Source organism: Physella acuta, unplaced genomic scaffold, assembly GCF_028476545.2.
Source record: "Physella acuta isolate Inbredline_101_S28 unplaced genomic scaffold, ASM2847654v3 ptg000518l, whole genome shotgun sequence".
Classification (NCBI taxonomy): domain Eukaryota; kingdom Metazoa; phylum Mollusca; class Gastropoda; family Physidae; genus Physella; species Physella acuta.
This window is the reverse complement of record NW_026732037.1, coordinates 222501-240880: the sequence shown is the minus strand read 5'-3', so window position 1 is coordinate 240880 and position 18380 is coordinate 222501. Positions and strand designations below refer to the sequence as shown.

At 38.0% G+C, this 18380-nt stretch overlaps 2 protein-coding genes and 1 long non-coding RNA gene across 5 annotated transcripts; 1 reads left to right on the top strand and 2 right to left on the bottom strand.

Moving 5' to 3' along the window:
* Positions 1-63: 63 nt before the first annotated feature.
* Positions 64-5918, bottom strand: LOC131944994 (uncharacterized). The gene is made up of 2 exons (XR_009387104.1): positions 5644-5918; positions 64-903 (listed from the first exon to the last, which is right to left on the bottom strand). It is a non-coding gene; the product is annotated as an uncharacterized LOC131944994 (long non-coding RNA).
* A 794-nt stretch (positions 5919-6712) lies between these two features.
* On the bottom strand, positions 6713-9484 carry LOC131944992 (uncharacterized). Its single transcript, XM_059305920.1, has 2 exons — positions 9376-9484; positions 6713-7252 (listed from the first exon to the last, which is right to left on the bottom strand). The coding sequence occupies exon 2, from the start codon at positions 7219-7221 to the stop codon at positions 6811-6813; it is 411 nt and encodes a 136-aa protein (XP_059161903.1). The 5' UTR covers positions 7222-7252; positions 9376-9484; the 3' UTR covers positions 6713-6810.
* Positions 9485-13539: 4055 nt separating this feature from the next.
* Positions 13540-16620, top strand: LOC131944990 (uncharacterized). Of its 3 annotated transcripts, none has more exons than XM_059305917.1 (2): positions 13540-13649; positions 15240-16620. In XM_059305917.1, exon 2 carries the CDS (start codon positions 15245-15247, stop codon positions 16199-16201), a length of 957 nt encoding a protein of 318 aa, XP_059161900.1. In that variant the 5' UTR covers positions 13540-13649; positions 15240-15244; the 3' UTR covers positions 16202-16620. The 3 variants fall into 3 exon arrangements, with proteins under 3 accessions (XP_059161900.1, XP_059161899.1, XP_059161901.1); XM_059305916.1 differs by having other exon boundaries at positions 13550-13653; XM_059305918.1 differs by having other exon boundaries at positions 13550-13674.
* The last annotated feature ends 1760 nt before the right edge of the window (positions 16621-18380 follow it).

The window sequence follows — 18380 nt, the reverse complement described above, 5'->3', positions numbered from 1 at the left end:
CTTGCAAACAACATACTACAACACATAACAGTTTGATTTAAAACTCTAAACGCTTTGAAATCAAATTTGTAATTGTTCCATTTTAATGTGATGTCAAAGAAATAAGAGGAAAGTATTTAATCTCCTACCATGCGGCATGATATTTACTGTACGGCGTGGTCAGGTGGTCTGCCGTTTGTTGTACGGCATAGGAATGTTGTATGTATTTGCTGTAAGGTAATCTTATTTGACGTGACGTTCATTGTACGTCATGGCCATGGGGCATGACGTTTGCTGTATGTATGGCGTGGCCATATGACATGTTGGCGAGTCACTGGTTATGTAATTTTATATTTAAAGTTGTACGTGTTTATGTATGTCTTTGATGGTGACTGGGGTGGGGGTGAGGCGGGGGACACGTTACTGAAACACACAGCCACAACTAAAGCACAGAGCCATCACAACCATAGAGAGAGCCATGAAAACCACAGACAGAGCCAACACACCCGTAGAGAGAGTCACCACACCCGTAGACAGAGCCAACACAAACATAGACTTGGCACCACTACAAGCAGCGGCCTTGATCACGTTAAACTCACTCTGTGTGCAGGCATACACCTGAGTCAGACATTGGCGTATAACTACACCTTCGGAAGTCAGGTTTATGACGTCACAGTATCGTTCCTTGGCCATCAGGTATCGGACTTGAGACGTCGCATTCAAACATGTCCGGACGGCGAACTGGCACAGGTCGGTACAAGACATGATGGCGTCGTGGAACCTTTTAGTTTTGGCGTCAGGGGTCGCTGTTGTCGACGACTGGGACGCGGCTAGGTTGAAGGATTGTCCAATCAGATACAAGACAACAAGTTTCACGGCTGTTAACTTTTTGAAGTCGGTCATCTTGTTTTAAAACTGCTGTTTCTGTCGGAGGGTAGATTATATTTATTAAATAAATTAATTAGCTTATAAACTAAGTGTACAATTATGATGAGAGACAATGGTTTACCAGAACGTTAAATAAATGTATAAGTTAGATCGATTTAAGTTTTGAGACGACGCATTGGTTTTTAGTTTGGACTTGATTTACAAACTCGATCAAAGTTGTGTAAGTATTTGCTTGTAGGAGGTAGAGTACTGATACGCCAGCTACGACAAAACCTTGGTTTCATCTCTCAATTTAAAAAGAAAAACACGATTCACAATATTTTCTTTTGACAGCCAGCGTACTGTAGTGTAGAAAAGCTAAATTCTCGTTATCTTTATTCATGCTTTGCACAGTTCTTTAAACAGACAAGTGTTTAGGGCTCCAGATTTAATATAATGTACGACTTTTATTAGCAATGGAGTCGTAAGAGTCTTGCTGGCGAGGGCATAACGGTGAATCATGCGGTGGATTCCCATTGGTTAGGGAGCTACATCTTTTTCTGAAAGCCCGATTTTGACCCAAACATATATGGCGCACTATCTTATCAACTCACAGCCGTTTTCCCATTTTAATCATCCAGTTTCAAATAAACGTATTTATTTTCTCCAAAAATATCTTCACAAAATAGCAACTCTTCTTTGCTATCATCTGAATGAATATATTTCACAAAAATAAGCAACTGCGAACACGAAATAATGTCTGTTGATTCATCAACTTGAAAAGCAAACAATGCTGAAGGTTAATTTCATTCAAAATTTGTCCTTTAACATCTACGGATATATTATTATTAGACAGAGCTATTTGTTGCATCTTTACTGCGCCGGAATCCCCAAGAATTAATTTCACTATCTTCAACATGCAGGGTTTGATGAGATGTTCTCCTATTGTGTTGTTTTTGCTTGGAAATTTCTAAAGCGACTTCTTTTGATGCTTACACTAATGCTCTATTTCATTGAAGAAAATTTCGTGTTCGATTAAGTCTCTGACGTTTGCAACTAGCTTCATGCCGACGAAAGAATTCCATACCTTTTGTGTTCCGAATGATTCGTCTCAAAATGAGTTTTGAAGATTTCATAGACTCATGACTGAGTAAAACTTTGCACAGTAGGCTTTGTTTTTCTCTATTTCATTTCCTGTGATGTTAGTAAAGCCAAATTTCAGATATTCTTCTAAATATTTTTTTTTCATTGCTAGGGTTTAGTCTACCAGTTCGTGACCCCCTCCCCCAGAAACCCTTCGCGACCCCTAGTTTGGGAACCCAAGCTTGGTCTAGCTGGACAACTAACACATCCAAGGTATAAAACTCAAAGCTTGACACTATTCACAGCTACACGTGTGTACCGATGTGTGTGTGTGATTTAACTTGGTTAAACGTGTCCAAACGGTAAAACAAGAGAACACATCTCACGGGGGGGGGGGGGGGGGGGATCAGGCCATACGGTTTTATAAGCACACCACACAGCACCCCCTACTTGCAAACAACATACTACAACACATAACAGTTTGATTTAAAACTCGAAAGGCTTTGAAATCAAATTTGTAATTGTTCCATTTTAATGTGATGTCAAACAAATAAGAGGAAAGTTTTTAATCTCAGGCATAGGTATGCTGTATGTCGTTTGCTGGTAGGTAATAGTATGTGATGTGGCGTTTTTTTGTACGTCATGGCCATGCGGCATGACGTTTGCTGTAAGGTAATAGTATGTGATGTGGCGTTTTTTTGTACGTCATGGCCATGCGGCATGACGTTTGCTGTAAGGTAATAGTATGTGATGTGGCGTTTTTTTGTACGTCATGGCCATGCGGCATGACGTTTGCTGTAAGGTAATAGTATGTGATGTGGCGTTTTTTTGTACGTCATGGCCATGCGGCATGACGTTTGCTGTAAGGTAATAGTATGTGATGTGGCGTTTTTTGTACGTCATGGCCATGCGGCATGACGTTTGCTGTAAGGTAATAGTATGTGACGTGGCGTTTTTTGTACGTCATGGCCATGCGGCATGACGTTTGCTGTAAGGTAATAGTATGTGATGTGGCGTTTTTTTGTACGTCATGGCCATGCGGCATGACGTTTGCTGTATGGAGTGGCCCTATGACATGTTGCCAGAGGCGTAGCGAGGGGGGGGGGCGGGGGGTGCGGACCTCACCGGGTGACACCATTTAGGGGGGTGACACCAAGGCAAAAAATAGCAAAATATATAGAGAAAAACTTGAGGGGGGTGCAAATCGATCGAAAGTTTGAGGGGGTGGGGTGCAAATCGAAAATTTGAAAATTTGTCCCCGGGAAGGGTCGCTACGCCTCTGGGGGGGGGGGGGGGTGACACCATTAAATGCCGCACCGGGTGACACCCGACCTCGCTACGCCACTGCATGTTGCCGAGTCAATGGTCATGTAATTTTATATTTACAGATATATGTGTTTCTGTATGTCTTTGATGGTGACTGGGGTGGGGGTGAGGCGGGGGACACGTTACTGAAACACACAGCCACAACTAAAGCATAGAGCCATCACAACCATAGAGAGAGCCATCAAAACCATAGACGGAGCCACACCAACCGAGTTCGCACTACTACAAGCAGCGGCCTTGATCACGTGGAACTCATGCTGTGTGCAGTCATGAGACTGAGTCAGACATTGGCGTATAACTACACCTCCGGAAGTCAGGTTTATGACGTCACAGTATCGTTCCTTGGCCATCAGGTTTTGGGCTTGTGACGTCGCATTCAGACATGAATGGACTCTGCGCTGGCACTGGCTAGTACAAGACATGATGGCGTCGTGGAACCTTTTAGTTTTGGCGTCAGGGGTCGCTGTTGTCGACGACTGGGACGCGGCCAGGTTGAAGGATTGTCCAATCAGATACAATACTAGAAGTTTCACGGCTGTTAACTTTGTGAAGTCGGCCATCTTGTTTTAATACTGCTGTTTCTGTCGGAGGGTAGATTATATTTATTATATAAAGTAACTAGCTTATAAAGTAGGTCTAAAATTTCGGTGAGAGACAATGGTTTACCAGAACGTTAAATAAAGTTATAAATTAGATCTATTTAAGTTTTGAGACGACGCATTGGTTTTTAGTTTGGACTTGATTTACAAACTCGATCAAAGTTGTGACGTATGTGCTTGTAGAATGTGCTTGTCGTGGAACCACGACATAACAGTCCAGGTATCGAGTGATTGTGGAACCACGACATAACAGTCCAGGTAGCGAGTGATTGTGGAACCACGACATAACAGTCCAGGTAGCGAGTGATTGTGGAACCACGACGTAACAGTCCAGGTAGCGAGTGATTGTGGAACCACGACATAACAGTCCAGGTAAAGAGTGATTGTGGAACCACGACATAACAGTCCAGGAAGCGCGTTAAACAAAAAAAAAACAATCGAAACTAATAAAACAATGTGGTACATCTAGATATAAAATAAAGACTTTGTAGGAGATTCAAGGCAAGTAGCGAACAGGATGTGGCAGGCACAATGACATTAAAATAACACTGACATTAGCACAATGACATTAAAATAACACTGACACAATGACATTAAAATAACACTGACATAATGACATTAAAATAACGCTGACAAAATGCACAATGACATTAAAATAACACAGGCACAATGACATTAAAATACCAATGACATTAGCACAATGACATTAAAATAACACTGACATTAGCGCAATGACATTAAAATAACACTGACATTACCACAATGACATTAAAATAACACAGGCACAATGACATTAAAATACCAATGAAATTAGCACAATGACATTAAAATAACACTGACATTAGCACAATGACATTAAAATAACACTGACAAAATGCACAAAGACATTAATGATTAAATAACACTGACATGCTATCAATATTATAGACAGTGCCAGTTTAAAACACCGACGCAATAAAATTTAAATAAACCGGGAGTGATCTCCCCTAAACTTTCTCGAATATTCTTATATAAAACAACAGGGGATGGGAACTCGGGCTATTGACATGATTTTTAATCCATTTTAAATACTTAAAGTTTTAAAAATAGAATAAAATCTCGTAGACAAAATAATTGCACGCCAAGTGAACTAGTGAACGCCAAATAAAAAGTGCACAATAGCGCGCAATATTATTAGTACTTTAAAAATTTACATTAGTTTTTTGAGAAATCGGAAGTAGCGTAAATTACTACTTCCGGTCAACGGAAATTACTCAAAATTTAACAGAAGGTAGAGAATTAGATCTTTTACTTACATGTGAAATTTCATTTATCTATCTGAAATAGTACTCAAGTTATAGGCTTTTGAAAAATTCAAAGTAGGAAAAGTACCACTTCCGGTTATCGGAAATCGCTCAAAAGTTGATACGGATCTACGATTTTGATAAAATACTTATATATGAAATTTCATCAACCTAGCTATAACGGTACTCAAGTAATCGTGTTTACACACAGACACACACACAGACACACAGACATACGGACAGAATTGCAAAGCCCAGTTTTTCAGACTGGATTACGCATAAAACCTCTTAATTTTGATAAATCTGGATTGATAATTTTTGCCCGATTAAAATAAGTCCTCTATACTTCGGATGTGATGAAGGACTGAGATGTAATACGGTGAAAATTGTTAAAATTTCAAGTGATTTTTGTGCACGATTACAATACTTTCTCTATACTTCGTATATACGAGAAAGTAAAAAAATACTGACATAGACGCTATGACGAAAAATAAAACTTTCCTTACCTTAATACACTTAGGAACTAAAGTTCTAAAAGTTCTAATAGTTACATTCAACAGGTGAAGTTGATAAATAACTGATTCAAACATCAATACATACACACTATTTAAAGATTAAAAAATAGATAAATGTCAATTCAATTGTGGATTTCTTTAAATTTGCCCCGTGCAAAGTTCACCGTTGTGCTTAGTTAATTAAACTGGATCAGACTTCTTAAACGTAGATTAGCAGTAGCTCGAGGTGCATCCTTAATTGAGAGATAATGGAAAAAAAAAAACGAAATTACTACGGATAGCATTAGATTAACGTTAGCCAGATTTGCAGACAGCATGGGCGGTGAAAAATCCGTCGTGTCAAAAATAAAAAAAAAACTGTTTAAAATATAAATAATGAACAACAACTTGATTATTGCTAGAATAGTGTTTAATTTACGGGTGGTGTCACTTTTAAAGTCATTTTCTTGGAGTGGGTCTAAAGATTTGAGTGCTTGACGTTATTTATAGAAGACACCTTGAATCAGGTTTAATTTCTGCAAGGACGCCCGTAACCCATTTTTATATTGGGTTTTCTACAGAGGGTCAAATAGTAATACGTCGGGATGGTTGACCTAGTCCAACAAGCTCTGAAGAAGAAAGTGGATGGGGATGGGCATACTGCTGATCACACTATCATTTCGGTGACCGGAAAGATGCACAATGGAAACTGCGCACAAAAAGTGAAGTAGAGCTTTTTTGTTATCTTAACTCGAGCATTTATAGACATTAATAAAGTACATTGTAGCATGATAAACATATTTCCATGAAGTATGACCAATTTAAAGAATATTAGTATAATTAGTTTGTATATGCGCATTTTTCTGTTTTCCGTTGCGCAGTTTTCCGATTGCTCGTTTTTCTGGAAACCTATCCTTTCATATGCCGAGGTCACTGAAAATGATGCACTAGGTACTTTACTGACGACCCTGCAAAGAAATGCAAAGATACGATTCGAAATGTGCTTTTTTTGTGTGAGACTCCCTATATTAGTTCTTTAGTCAATCGATGGAATCGTGGCATAGAATACTCAACAAAAAAATTGTGTAGATCTAGATTAATTTATTGACAATTTCAAAAGTCAACACACCACGCAAGACCTAAAAAGAACAAAGAATAAAATCAATGGTACAACAGTTTTTATTGTCTGCTGAGGAACAGGGCAACAGCAGACAAGAGCAGGGTGAATGACGTCACAACGAGTGAGGCGGCCCCGCCGCAGGCCGCGGTCTTGACCTTGTCAAACTCCCCCTGCGTGCAGGCATGGGACTTGACCAGGCAGTCGTAGGTCGAGACACCACCGTCATTCAGGTTCATGACGTTACAGTACTGCTCCTTGGCCATCAGTTCTTGAGCCTTTGGGGAAGCTGACAGGCAGGCGGCGCTGGCCATCTGGCATTGTAGTGAACACGATTGGATGGCGTCCTGGAATCGTTTGGTCTTCGCGTCTGGCCCCACGGTTGACGTCTGAGCCGACACGAGGCTGACCTCTAACCCCAGAACGTACAGGGCGAGCAGGCAAAGAGCTGTGAGTCTTCTGTAGTCGGCCATCTTGGTTTATACGTCAGTGGGTGAGTTCTTTCTGGGAAACATGAGTTCAAATTTAAATTGTTGCCCTCAACGAAATAAAACAACAAACAAGCATTCCTCAATGACTAGGATAATCACGTGACAAACATAAACAACGCAGTACACCCAGAGCGGAACGGTAGGCTGTACATCGAGCTGTCAGGCGACAGTATTAGCCATTCATTCTGACAGTATTAGCCATTGATTCTGACAGTATTAGCCACTCATTCTGACAGTATTAGCCACTCATTCTGATAGTATTAGCCACTCATTCTGATAGTATTAGCCATTCATTCTGACAGTATTAGCCACTCATTCTGATAGTATTAGCCATTCATTCTGACAGTATTAGCCATTCATTCTGACAGTATTAGCCATTCATTCTAACAGTATTAGCCACTCATTCTGACAGTATTAGCCATTCATTCTGATAGTATTAGACTTTCATTCTGACAGTATTAGCCATTCATTCCTACACTATGACAATATTAGCCATTCATTCCTACACTATGACAATATTAGCCATTCATTCCTACATTTTGACAATATTAGCCATTCAATTCATTCCTACACTATAAAGTGAAAGCAAATAAAGGTTAAAATCGCCATTCTTGGATATTTAAAAATGATTAAAACTAAAACTATTTAACTACTTGGCTTTAAGTTTTAGCTCAATAAATAATTCTACTGAAATTAAAACTATCATATTTTGATTGTTTTGATAAAGCGACATTTAGCTCCCCTAAACTTTTAAAAATGTAGCAGTACAGTATGAGCTAAGATAAGCCCTTCCAGTGAAATCGGGCTGTATGAATTTAGAAATTAACAAAAACTCTCGTTTTTTACTTTCTCGTATATACAGAGTATAGAGAGAGTATTGTAATCGTGCATAAAAAATAAAAAAATAAATAAAAATCGAGATTTTTTGCAAATCTCGACGTTTTACACCTCATTGAGTCGGAAAAACATAATTTTGCAATCTTGTCCGTATGCCTCTGTGTGTATGTGTGTGTGTATTTGTGTGTATATATGATTGTCTGTAAACACGATAACTTGAGTACCGTTACAGCTAGGTTGTTGAAATTTCATATATTAGTATTATATCAAATTTGTAGATCCGTATTAAGTTTTCAGCGATTTTCGATAACCGAAAGTGGAACTTTTTCTACTTTCAATTTTCCAAAAGCCTTTAACTTGATTACTATTTCAGATAAATAAATGCAATTTCAAATATAAGTAAAAGATTTAATTCTCTGCCTTCTATCAAATTTTGAGTAATTTCCGTTGAACGGAAGTAGTAATTTATGCTAATTCCGATTTGTCAAAAAAACGCGTGTGAATTTATAAAGTACTAACAATATCCCGCAATATTATGCACATTTTATTTGGCGTTCACTTGGTGTGCAATTCTTTTTTCTACGAGATTCTATTCTAATAAAAAGTTTAAGTAATTAAAAATGGATTAAAAATATTGTCTATGTCCCAAGTTGACATCCCCCGTAGTGTTATATAAGAATATTCGAGAAAGTTTAGGGGAGATCACTTCCGGTTTATTTCTCTCGAAAAAACACACACACAACGGCGAAACGTTCTTAAAATATGCTTAATAAAAATGACATTTTTTTTCAAATTCCAAAAGTTTAGTGAAGTATTTATTCATATTACCGGAAATCGTTCAAAAGTTTATATACTGGAGCTAATGTATGAAACTTTTTCAATCTGTTTTAGAAACCGGAAATAGAGCAAACTACCATTCTAGATATTGGAGTTAAAATAATTTTAAGTATAAAATCTTATACTTAAACATGAAATTTATCTACCTAACTTAAAAAGTACTCAAGTTATTTTGTAAAAACGGAAATAGAGCATAGTTTATGTTTAACTGAAAAATTGAAACGTTGATAGAAATCTTAGCATACAATCTAGTACGCATTTGCGAAATTTCCTCCGAGATTTGTGAAAATCTCGATTTCAACTTTTTGCACGGTTGCAATACTTCCTGTAATACAAAAACTTATAAACCAAAACAAAATAAAATATTCGGTCATTGTTTATAAAGTTATTCTTGTTAAAAGACTAAGCTATGACAAAAATCATTCATTAAAATTTATTCGCATGAATACAATGAATTCCTACCTGATCGCAAGGTGTTTCTTAGTGAGGTTCGGGGGGTGTGTAGTAGACCTGTAGAACAATTAGGGATCCTTATATACAAGTGATGGCCCAATATGGGGCCAAGGTAGTGGTCACACATCGCGGATCATGTCAAATTTCTTATCAATCCAACAACAATGGGAATTGTTTCAAACAATAGAGGGTTTATCTGCAAGTGATAACTTTCTTTAAACACACACGTCAATATAAAGTAATTTATCAATTAAACATCTTCTGCTTGAAAACAGTGACAACAGTATGTGTCTATATATCGATCTGTCTAAGAGATGACCCGCCCACACTATGGTCGATATGTGATCGATCTTTTAAGACAATAAACTGTCTGCACAAAATCTTGTTTGTTCATTGACATATCAATATAATATTTTTAAATAATGAATCTTTTCAATGACCGATCTATATATTATTTTATTATAATATTATTTGACTTGTCAAATATTTAAGTTTTCTTTAATATAAAATGTGTTCTTCCGTTCTTCAAATATAAGTATAATTTAACGCGACTGTAAGATTTTGCATCTTTTTGATCTAAAGCAGGGGTCTCCAAACTGCGGCCCGCGAGGTCCTCTCATCCGGCCCTCGGAGATAGTTTTGTCAACTGAAAAAGAAATGTTTGTTGGAGGTGGCTGAGGAAAAAATTCTAAACAAATTGAAAAATTAGCATTGGGTTCAAATGCCACTGAAGTAAATGTGGCCAGTTGCCCAGCAAATGACCTCCTTATAGAGCGGGTGGGTTGGTTTAATAAGTATTTGCCCAAGGAAAACTTTCCTAATATTACAACTTTTGCATCAAAGTACCTTTCAATGTTCGGAACAACATACAAACATTTTCAAGAATGAAGTAAGCCTGCATGAAGAACAATTTGAGAACAATCTCGAGTGTATTGTCAATCCCCGAAAGTGATTCTCTGACTTTTTTCTCGGGGGGGGGGGGGGCACTTGAAATTTATATATATATTTCTAAATAAAAGGGGGTGGGGGTCTCTGTCATCCAGAACAGATGTCTGGAAGAAATTCTGGCCCCCGAACTGATATTTGATAGTCAATACGGTCATCGGGATGAAAAGTTTGGAGACCCCTGATCTAAAGAATACTCTAAACTTATCGGAAGCAAAAATCGTTTTTTTCATGTTATCTGCACATATTAACAAACCACAAACCTATGGTACACCAACCACACTACACATCACACAACCACTACACATCACACAACCACTACATATTACACAACTTACACATACACAACCACTACACATCACACAACCACTACACATCACACAACCGCTACATATTACACAACTTACACATACACAACCACTACACATCACACAACCACTACACATCACACAACCACTACACAACACGTAACCATTACACATCACACAACCGCTACATATTACACAACCATTACATATCACACAGCCATTACACATCACACAACCGCTACATATCACACAACCATTACACATCACACAACCACTACACATCACACAACGACTACACATCACACAACCACCACACATCACACAACGACTACACATCACACAACTTACACAACACACAACTTACACATCACACAACGACTACACATCACACAATCACCACACTTCACACAACGACTACACATCACACAACCACCACACATCAAACAACGACTACACATCACACAATTTACACAACACACAACTTACACATCACACAACCACTACACATCACACAACCGCTACATATTACACAACTTACACATTCACAACCACTACACATCACACAACCATTACACATCACACAACCGCTACATATTACACAACCACTACACATCACAAAACATAAACATCACACATCACACAACCACTACACATCACACAACCATTACACATCACACAATCACTACACATCACACAACCACCACACATCACACAACTTACACAACACACAACTTACACATCACACAACCACTACACATCACATAACCGCTACGTATTACACAACCACTACACATCACAAAACATAAACATCACACATCACACAACCACTACACATCACACAACCATTACACATCACACAACGACTACACATCACACAACTTACACATCACACAACCACTACACATCACATAACCGCTACATATTACACGACTACTACACATCACAAAACATAAACATCACACATCACACAACCACTACACATCACACAACTTACACATCACACAATCACTACACATCATACAACTTACACATCACACAACTTCCACATCACACAACCATTACACACCACCCAACATTCACACTCCACACAAACAGCACATATCACACAACACAAACCAACCACACAACCATTAATCTTTTACAAAACCATCACAAAACTATAACCCAACCAGATAAAGAGTAATTTGTTATGTATGTTTCTTTTTGTTTTCATTTATAAAATGTAAGCCAGTCTACTATTGTATAACACGTGTAATAGCGGCAATGCCCAAACAGTCACTGTATCCTACCCGTGGAAAAAACAATACCTTCCCTAATCTTAGCAAAGTGACGTCACTGCTATTGTTATAGGATGTATGTTATCAGCTGTCAAGAGGTTTTCAATGAGGTCTTTCGTCTCACGCCACTCCCCCTAGGGTTTCTTTTTTACAGGTCACATGATAGGCTGTTTCAGGAAAGCCTAGTCACGGAAATAAAATGTCACAGGAAAACCAACAAGAAGTGCTGGGTGATAAGAAAAAAGTCACTGTAAAAAAATATTTAAAAAAAAATAATTAAAGAATAAAAAATGGATAAAAAGCACAGGGAACAAAATCACAGGGACAAGTAATCAAAATTACTCATGGGAATAAAGTCATTCATTTTTTTACAAAGCCACACATACACATGCAGGATTTTAGTAAAGAGAAAAGTGTCAGTTAAAAGGAACGCATTAATACATCATATGGAAATACATTTATTTTAGAAAAGTTGATTTTTGCGAAATTAATATTATTACGTTCCTAACAAAATCAAATGTCATCTATCATGAAATAAAAACAACGACAATAACTGAATAATGCGATATTTAAAAAGGAAGATAAAAGTAATTAACATAAAAATATAACAGGAGTAATCTCCGTAAACTATCTCGTATATTATTACCCATGATTAACAAAAAGGAATGGACCGTGGACGGCACGTCCAGTGCAATCGGGGTATGGAGACATGGAAATTTCTGATAAGACCGCTTGTTTTTCGTAAAAAGGCAAAATGTTCGTAGAATGTGATGCTCTAAAAACTGTGATATAAAGTTATCAAATCCTTATGGTCTTTTTTTTAGAAATAGGGAATATCTTAAATTACTATTCAGGTCAACCGTAAATAGTCCAAAATTCGGAAGAAACCAGCACATAAAATGTTATACCTTTTCGTCCAAACAATCTAAAGGATGCTCAAGTCATCGACTTTTGAGGAGCCGGAATTAGAGAATGTACACTTCCGGTTACCGACAACTCTGTAAAGTTGTAAAGTTATCCCCTTTACAGACATACACACAGATATACAGACATACACACAGACATACACACAGACATACACACAGACATACACAGACTGTGTCTGACTCTGGAAATCACAACACGATGAGATATATCAAAATCTCGATATATCAAAATCTCGATATATCAAAATCTCGATATATCAAAATCTCGATATATCAAAATCTCGATACATAAAAATCTCGATGTATCAAAATCTCGATATATCAAAATCTCGATACAAATAATTTAGCACGATTACACTAATGTCTTCTGTGCTCTGATAAAGTAAGGAAGGGTAAAACGGCGGTGCTGTCGAAATTATCTGTTTTTTTATTTGTACGATACAATCCTTGCTCTACACTCTGTAGGCCTATAGGGCTGGTAAGTAGGTCACCAACCAGTTCTACGGCTCAATAAAACCTGCATGAGCCATAGAACTGGTTGTTGACTTAATTACCAGTCCTATACGAGAAAGTAAAGGCGGAAATGTCAAGGTTTGTCTAAATGTTTATTAGTCTCGTGAAGACGAGAAAGTTAAACCTGACTCCAGAGTTGCACACCAAGTTAAAACTCGCGTTTAGCGCTAGTGCAGATTGTTCTTGAACTCCCAACCTACTAATTAGACCCATTTAATGGGTCTAACTAAACAAATCAGAACAAAAGTCTGGATTCTAAAGTGCCTTCTACATCTGACTGATCAAAATTGTTTGAAAAAAGTGTAACCCTAAAGGCAGGTATAGATCTAGATCTAATAGGTACAGCTCTGAAGAAGTGTAAATGTAATTTGAGTATCTTGGTGTTTTCTTTCGCATGGGCGTTTAGCCCCGTATACATTTGATAAGGTTTCTGTACAACTGGGAATTTATGAGGGGGTATGGTAGTAGATAGGGATGGTAGTAGACAGGGATGGTAGTAGACATGGATGGTAGTAGACATGGTTATAGACAGGGATGGTAGTAGATAGGGATGGTAGTAGATAGGGATGGTAGTACACATGGTTATAGACAGGGATGGTAGTAGATAGGGATGGTAGTAGACAGGGATGGTAGTAGATAGGGATGGTAGTAGACAGGGATGGTAGTAGATAGGGATGGTAGTAGACAGGGATGGTAGTAGATAGGGATGGTAGTAGACAGGGATGGTAGTAGACAGGGATGGTAGCAGATAGGGATGGTAGTAGACAGGGATGGTAGTAGATAGGGATGGTAGTAGATAGGGATGGTAGCAGATAGGGATGGTAGTAGACAGGGATGGTAGTAGATAGGGATGGTAGTAGATAGGGATGGTAGTAGATAGGGATGGTAGTAGATAGGGATGATAGTAGACATGGATGGTAGTAGACAGGGATGGTAGCAGATAGGGATGGTAGTAGACAGGGATGGTAGTAGATAGGGATGGTAGTAGATAGGGATGGTAGTAGATAGGGATGGTAGTAGATAGGGATGATAGTAGACATGGATGGTAGTAGACAGGGATGGTAGCAGATAGGGATGGTAGTAGACAGGGATGGTAGTAGATAGGGATGGTAGTAGATAGGGATGGTAGTAGATAGAGATGGTAGTAGACATGGATGGTAGTAGACAGGGATGGTAGCAGATAGGGATGGTAGTAGACAGGGATGGTAGTAGATAGGGATGGTAGTAGATAGGGATGGTAGTAGATAGAGATGGTAGTAGACAGGGATGGTAGTAGACAGGGATGGTAGTAGATAGAGATGGTAGTAGATAGGGATGGTAGTAGATAGGGATGGTAGTAGATAGGGATGGTAGTAGATAGGGATGATAGTAGATAGAGATGGTAGTAGATAGGGATGGTAGTAGACATGGTTATAGACAGGGATGGTAGTAGATAGGGATGGTAGTAGACAGGGATGGTAGTAGATAGGGATGGTAGTAGACAGGGATGGTAGTAGACTGGGATGGTAGTAGACATGGATGGTTATAGACAGGGATGGTAGTAGACAGGGATGGTTATAGACAGGGATGGTAGTAGACAGGGAAGGTAATGTGATGGGGATGGTTGTGGATGAGTATGGTAGTGAGACATGTAAGGTAGTGGGATGGGGATGGTAGTGGGATGGGGATAGTAGTGGGATGGAGATGGTCAATATAATAACGTTATAGCACATACCACAACGAAGCACAACACCTCTGTTCTGTTAATAGCTGCGTTCTTTACAATCAGCGTACTAGGGTATATATATAGTCGCCTTTCAAGCCCACTAAATAAGGTGAAGTAGAAATAACCCTTTCGCGTGAAGGGATAGTGTATTTAGATCTATTAATACAGTGTGTGATACTGTTTTGATCTCTCCAAGCAGGACCGATGGTCTTCTGTAAGCCTGTGGCGTTTGCCCTGCTCGTGTGTGTGGTACTGACAGAAGCTATAACCTTTAGCCCAGCAACAGAAGCTGTAACCTCTAGCCTAGCAACAGGAGCTGTAACCGTTAGACCATCAATAGAAGCTGTAACCTCTAGCCCAGAAACAGAATCTGTAGCCCCTACAGAATCTGTAACCCCGAGGCTAGCAACAGATGCTGTACTTCCTGGCCCAGCCACTAACGCCACTATATCAAAGGCATGTAAAGTGTCCTATGCTATTGCAAAAGGCCACACCGCAGTCGATGACTGCAAGATCATGGAACAAATACAGCTGGGAATGACGTTTTACAGACTAGTGGTCAGCATTATGTATTGCACGGAAAAAGAGTTCAATCTAATGAAAATAAATCTGTGCGGCCAACCGTCAGACAACTTGAACCAATCAAGTCCTTCGACAGTCCAGTTTTACAAGCAACTCAGCATATTAGAAGAGCGCTGTATTCTGACCAGTCTAAGATGTATAGTCTTTAACCCGTTAGCAATAATCTTTAAACAGTTAGAACTATATTGTGAGGTGCTGACCACGGCTATGAATTGTTCAGGGATGGAAAACTGCTATTTTCATCGGCAGCTGCTCACGGCTGCGTGTAGGTCGACACATTCCAAACCTTTTGCAACCGCCATCATCACTCGTAAGCTGAAGTGCCGGAATTCGCTGCGGGAGTGCTTGAAGGTCAGCAAAGGTCAGCTGAGCCCACAGTTCCGCTTAATGACCGAGCAGAAGTACTGTGACATGATGCTGCTGACCGGACCTAACGCCACCCAGACCTGCTTGTTGGACCATGGGTGCACTGCCCAAGACGTAAACGCCTTGAAAACATTCGCCTGCAATGGCTCACGTCATCTGGTGTCTGTTGTCATCCTGCTTGTAATGTTGCTCTATTCGCTTCAAGCGGAATAGTCAATGTGGTACTCACTTTTAACATTTATTGACATTTTCCTATATTTTAAGTCGGTCTATATTTGACCTCATAAATATATTTGACCTTGTCTTATATTTGACCTTGTCTTATATTTGACCTTGTCCCATATTTGACATTTTCCTATACTTTACGTCGTTCTTTATTCGATCTCATAAACATATTTGACCTTGTCCTATATTTGACCTTATCCTTTATTTGACCTTGTCCTTTATTTGACCTTGTCCTATATTTGCAAAGGTGTAGAGATTGGTAATTTTTTTCAGGGTATCAAAGTTTTTATTAGATATTTTTCTACAATATAGATTAATTTTGCAATGTTTGTGATAATCACGACGATTTATTTATAAAACAAAATTGTGAAAACTAAAACTGTTTTTATAATAAACTTTTATTTACTTTACAATGTATGTGTGCTTGTAAGCTTGTTAGTTGGTTTGGTTTTATGTTCCTTTGTTTGTGGTGAATCATGGAATTCAGTTTTAACCCACTTTTAGTGCATTGATTTCATTCAAACATTCCTGACGATTAATGTCCGATCATTGTACAAAAATGTCTATTTAAAAAAATGTAATTAGACATTTGGTAAATCATTAAAATTTAATTATACGATTACTAAATCTAATATATAAAGCTCAATTCTGTATGTAAAACTAAGTTTGTTTGTTTGTCGTTGACATACTTCGATGGATTTAAGTGTTAGACTATTATCGTGCTCATAGTCTACATTTATGAGTTAACAAATTACTATTGAAAGTGTTGGGAAATAATTTTCATTTTTCAAACTGATAGTAATAATTGTCGGCATGTTCATTAAACATAATTTAAAAAAAAATAACAAAAATTCTAATTATGTCTGAAAATTATTTATATTTAGTCCTTTAGCACTTACTTCCCTTTGATAAATTAGGAAAACACAATTACTTCCCTTTATAAAGCATTGCATTAGTGGAAAAGAATTTACTTTTTATAATTTTGTTTTGGAGTTGGGAGAAAAATAATTACATAATTAGCGGGGATTGATCAAGTGCAAATGTTGTAGGTATTTTACGGATAAGCTTGGAGTATTATAATTGTTCATTTGGTTTGTTTTGGCACCTACGTTCGTTTAAGTGAGTGCAAAAGACTATGAATAAGTTGGGGTACTGTAGTCGATTATTAAGCTGAAACAGGCGATTCTGCCCCGGGCTAGACTGTGAGCACTTTGCGTTTATGTTCGCGTTAGTGTTTTCTTTGTGTTTAGGTTGGGTTTGCGTTAGTTTTTGCGTTTTGATTTGGTTCGTTTTTGTTCTTTCTTTTTTCGTTTTCGTTTGTGTTTTTTTCTTTGGGTTTGTGTTTGTGGTTGGTTTTGCGTTTGGATTTGGTTTGTTTTCGTTTGCTTTTTCGTTTGTGTTTTTTTCTTTGGGTTTGTGTTTGTGGTTGGTTTTGCTTTTGGATTTGGTTTGTTTTCGTTTGCTTTTTCGTTTGTTTTTTTCTTTGTGTTCGTATTGGTGTTTGTGGTTGTGGTTGGGTTTGTTGTTAGGTTTTTGTTTTCGTTTGCTTTTTTGTTTGTTTTTTCTTTGTGTTTGTATTGGTGTTTGTGATTGTGGTTGGGTTTGTTGTTAGGTTTTTGTTTTCGTTTGTATTTGCAATTGTGTTAGCGTTATGTTTGCGTTTTGTTGTTTTGGTTGGTTGTGGTTTGGGTGGGCAATGCCGGGTTTATTATGATTACTAAACACACAGGTAACGGTCTTTAACAGAAAGGTTTTTCACAGAAGCCAGAGCAGGGCCTGGCCGGGACGGCTAGTATAATTAAAAAGCAGGATGAGCTCCCCAAATCGTTTTTTCACATTTGTTTTTTTAATAGAAAAGAGTTGCGTAGAAAATTACTTTTAAAAATGTAATCAAATATCTAATAAAGTAGCATTTTATATCACGGTGCATTATCATCGAGGTTCCGTACGGAAAAAGTTTGAATAGAAGCAGTCCGCTAAAAGTGGTCTTTTTTTGAGAAATCGTAAATAGATTAAAATACTACTACTTCCTGTCCTCGGAAATCTCTCACAATTTGAAAGCTTCGAAGAAAATAATCTAATACATAGGTTTAATATTTCCTACACCTAATTTAAATGGTATTAAAAATATCGGTATTTTAGAAACCGGAAATAGATTAAAGTAAAG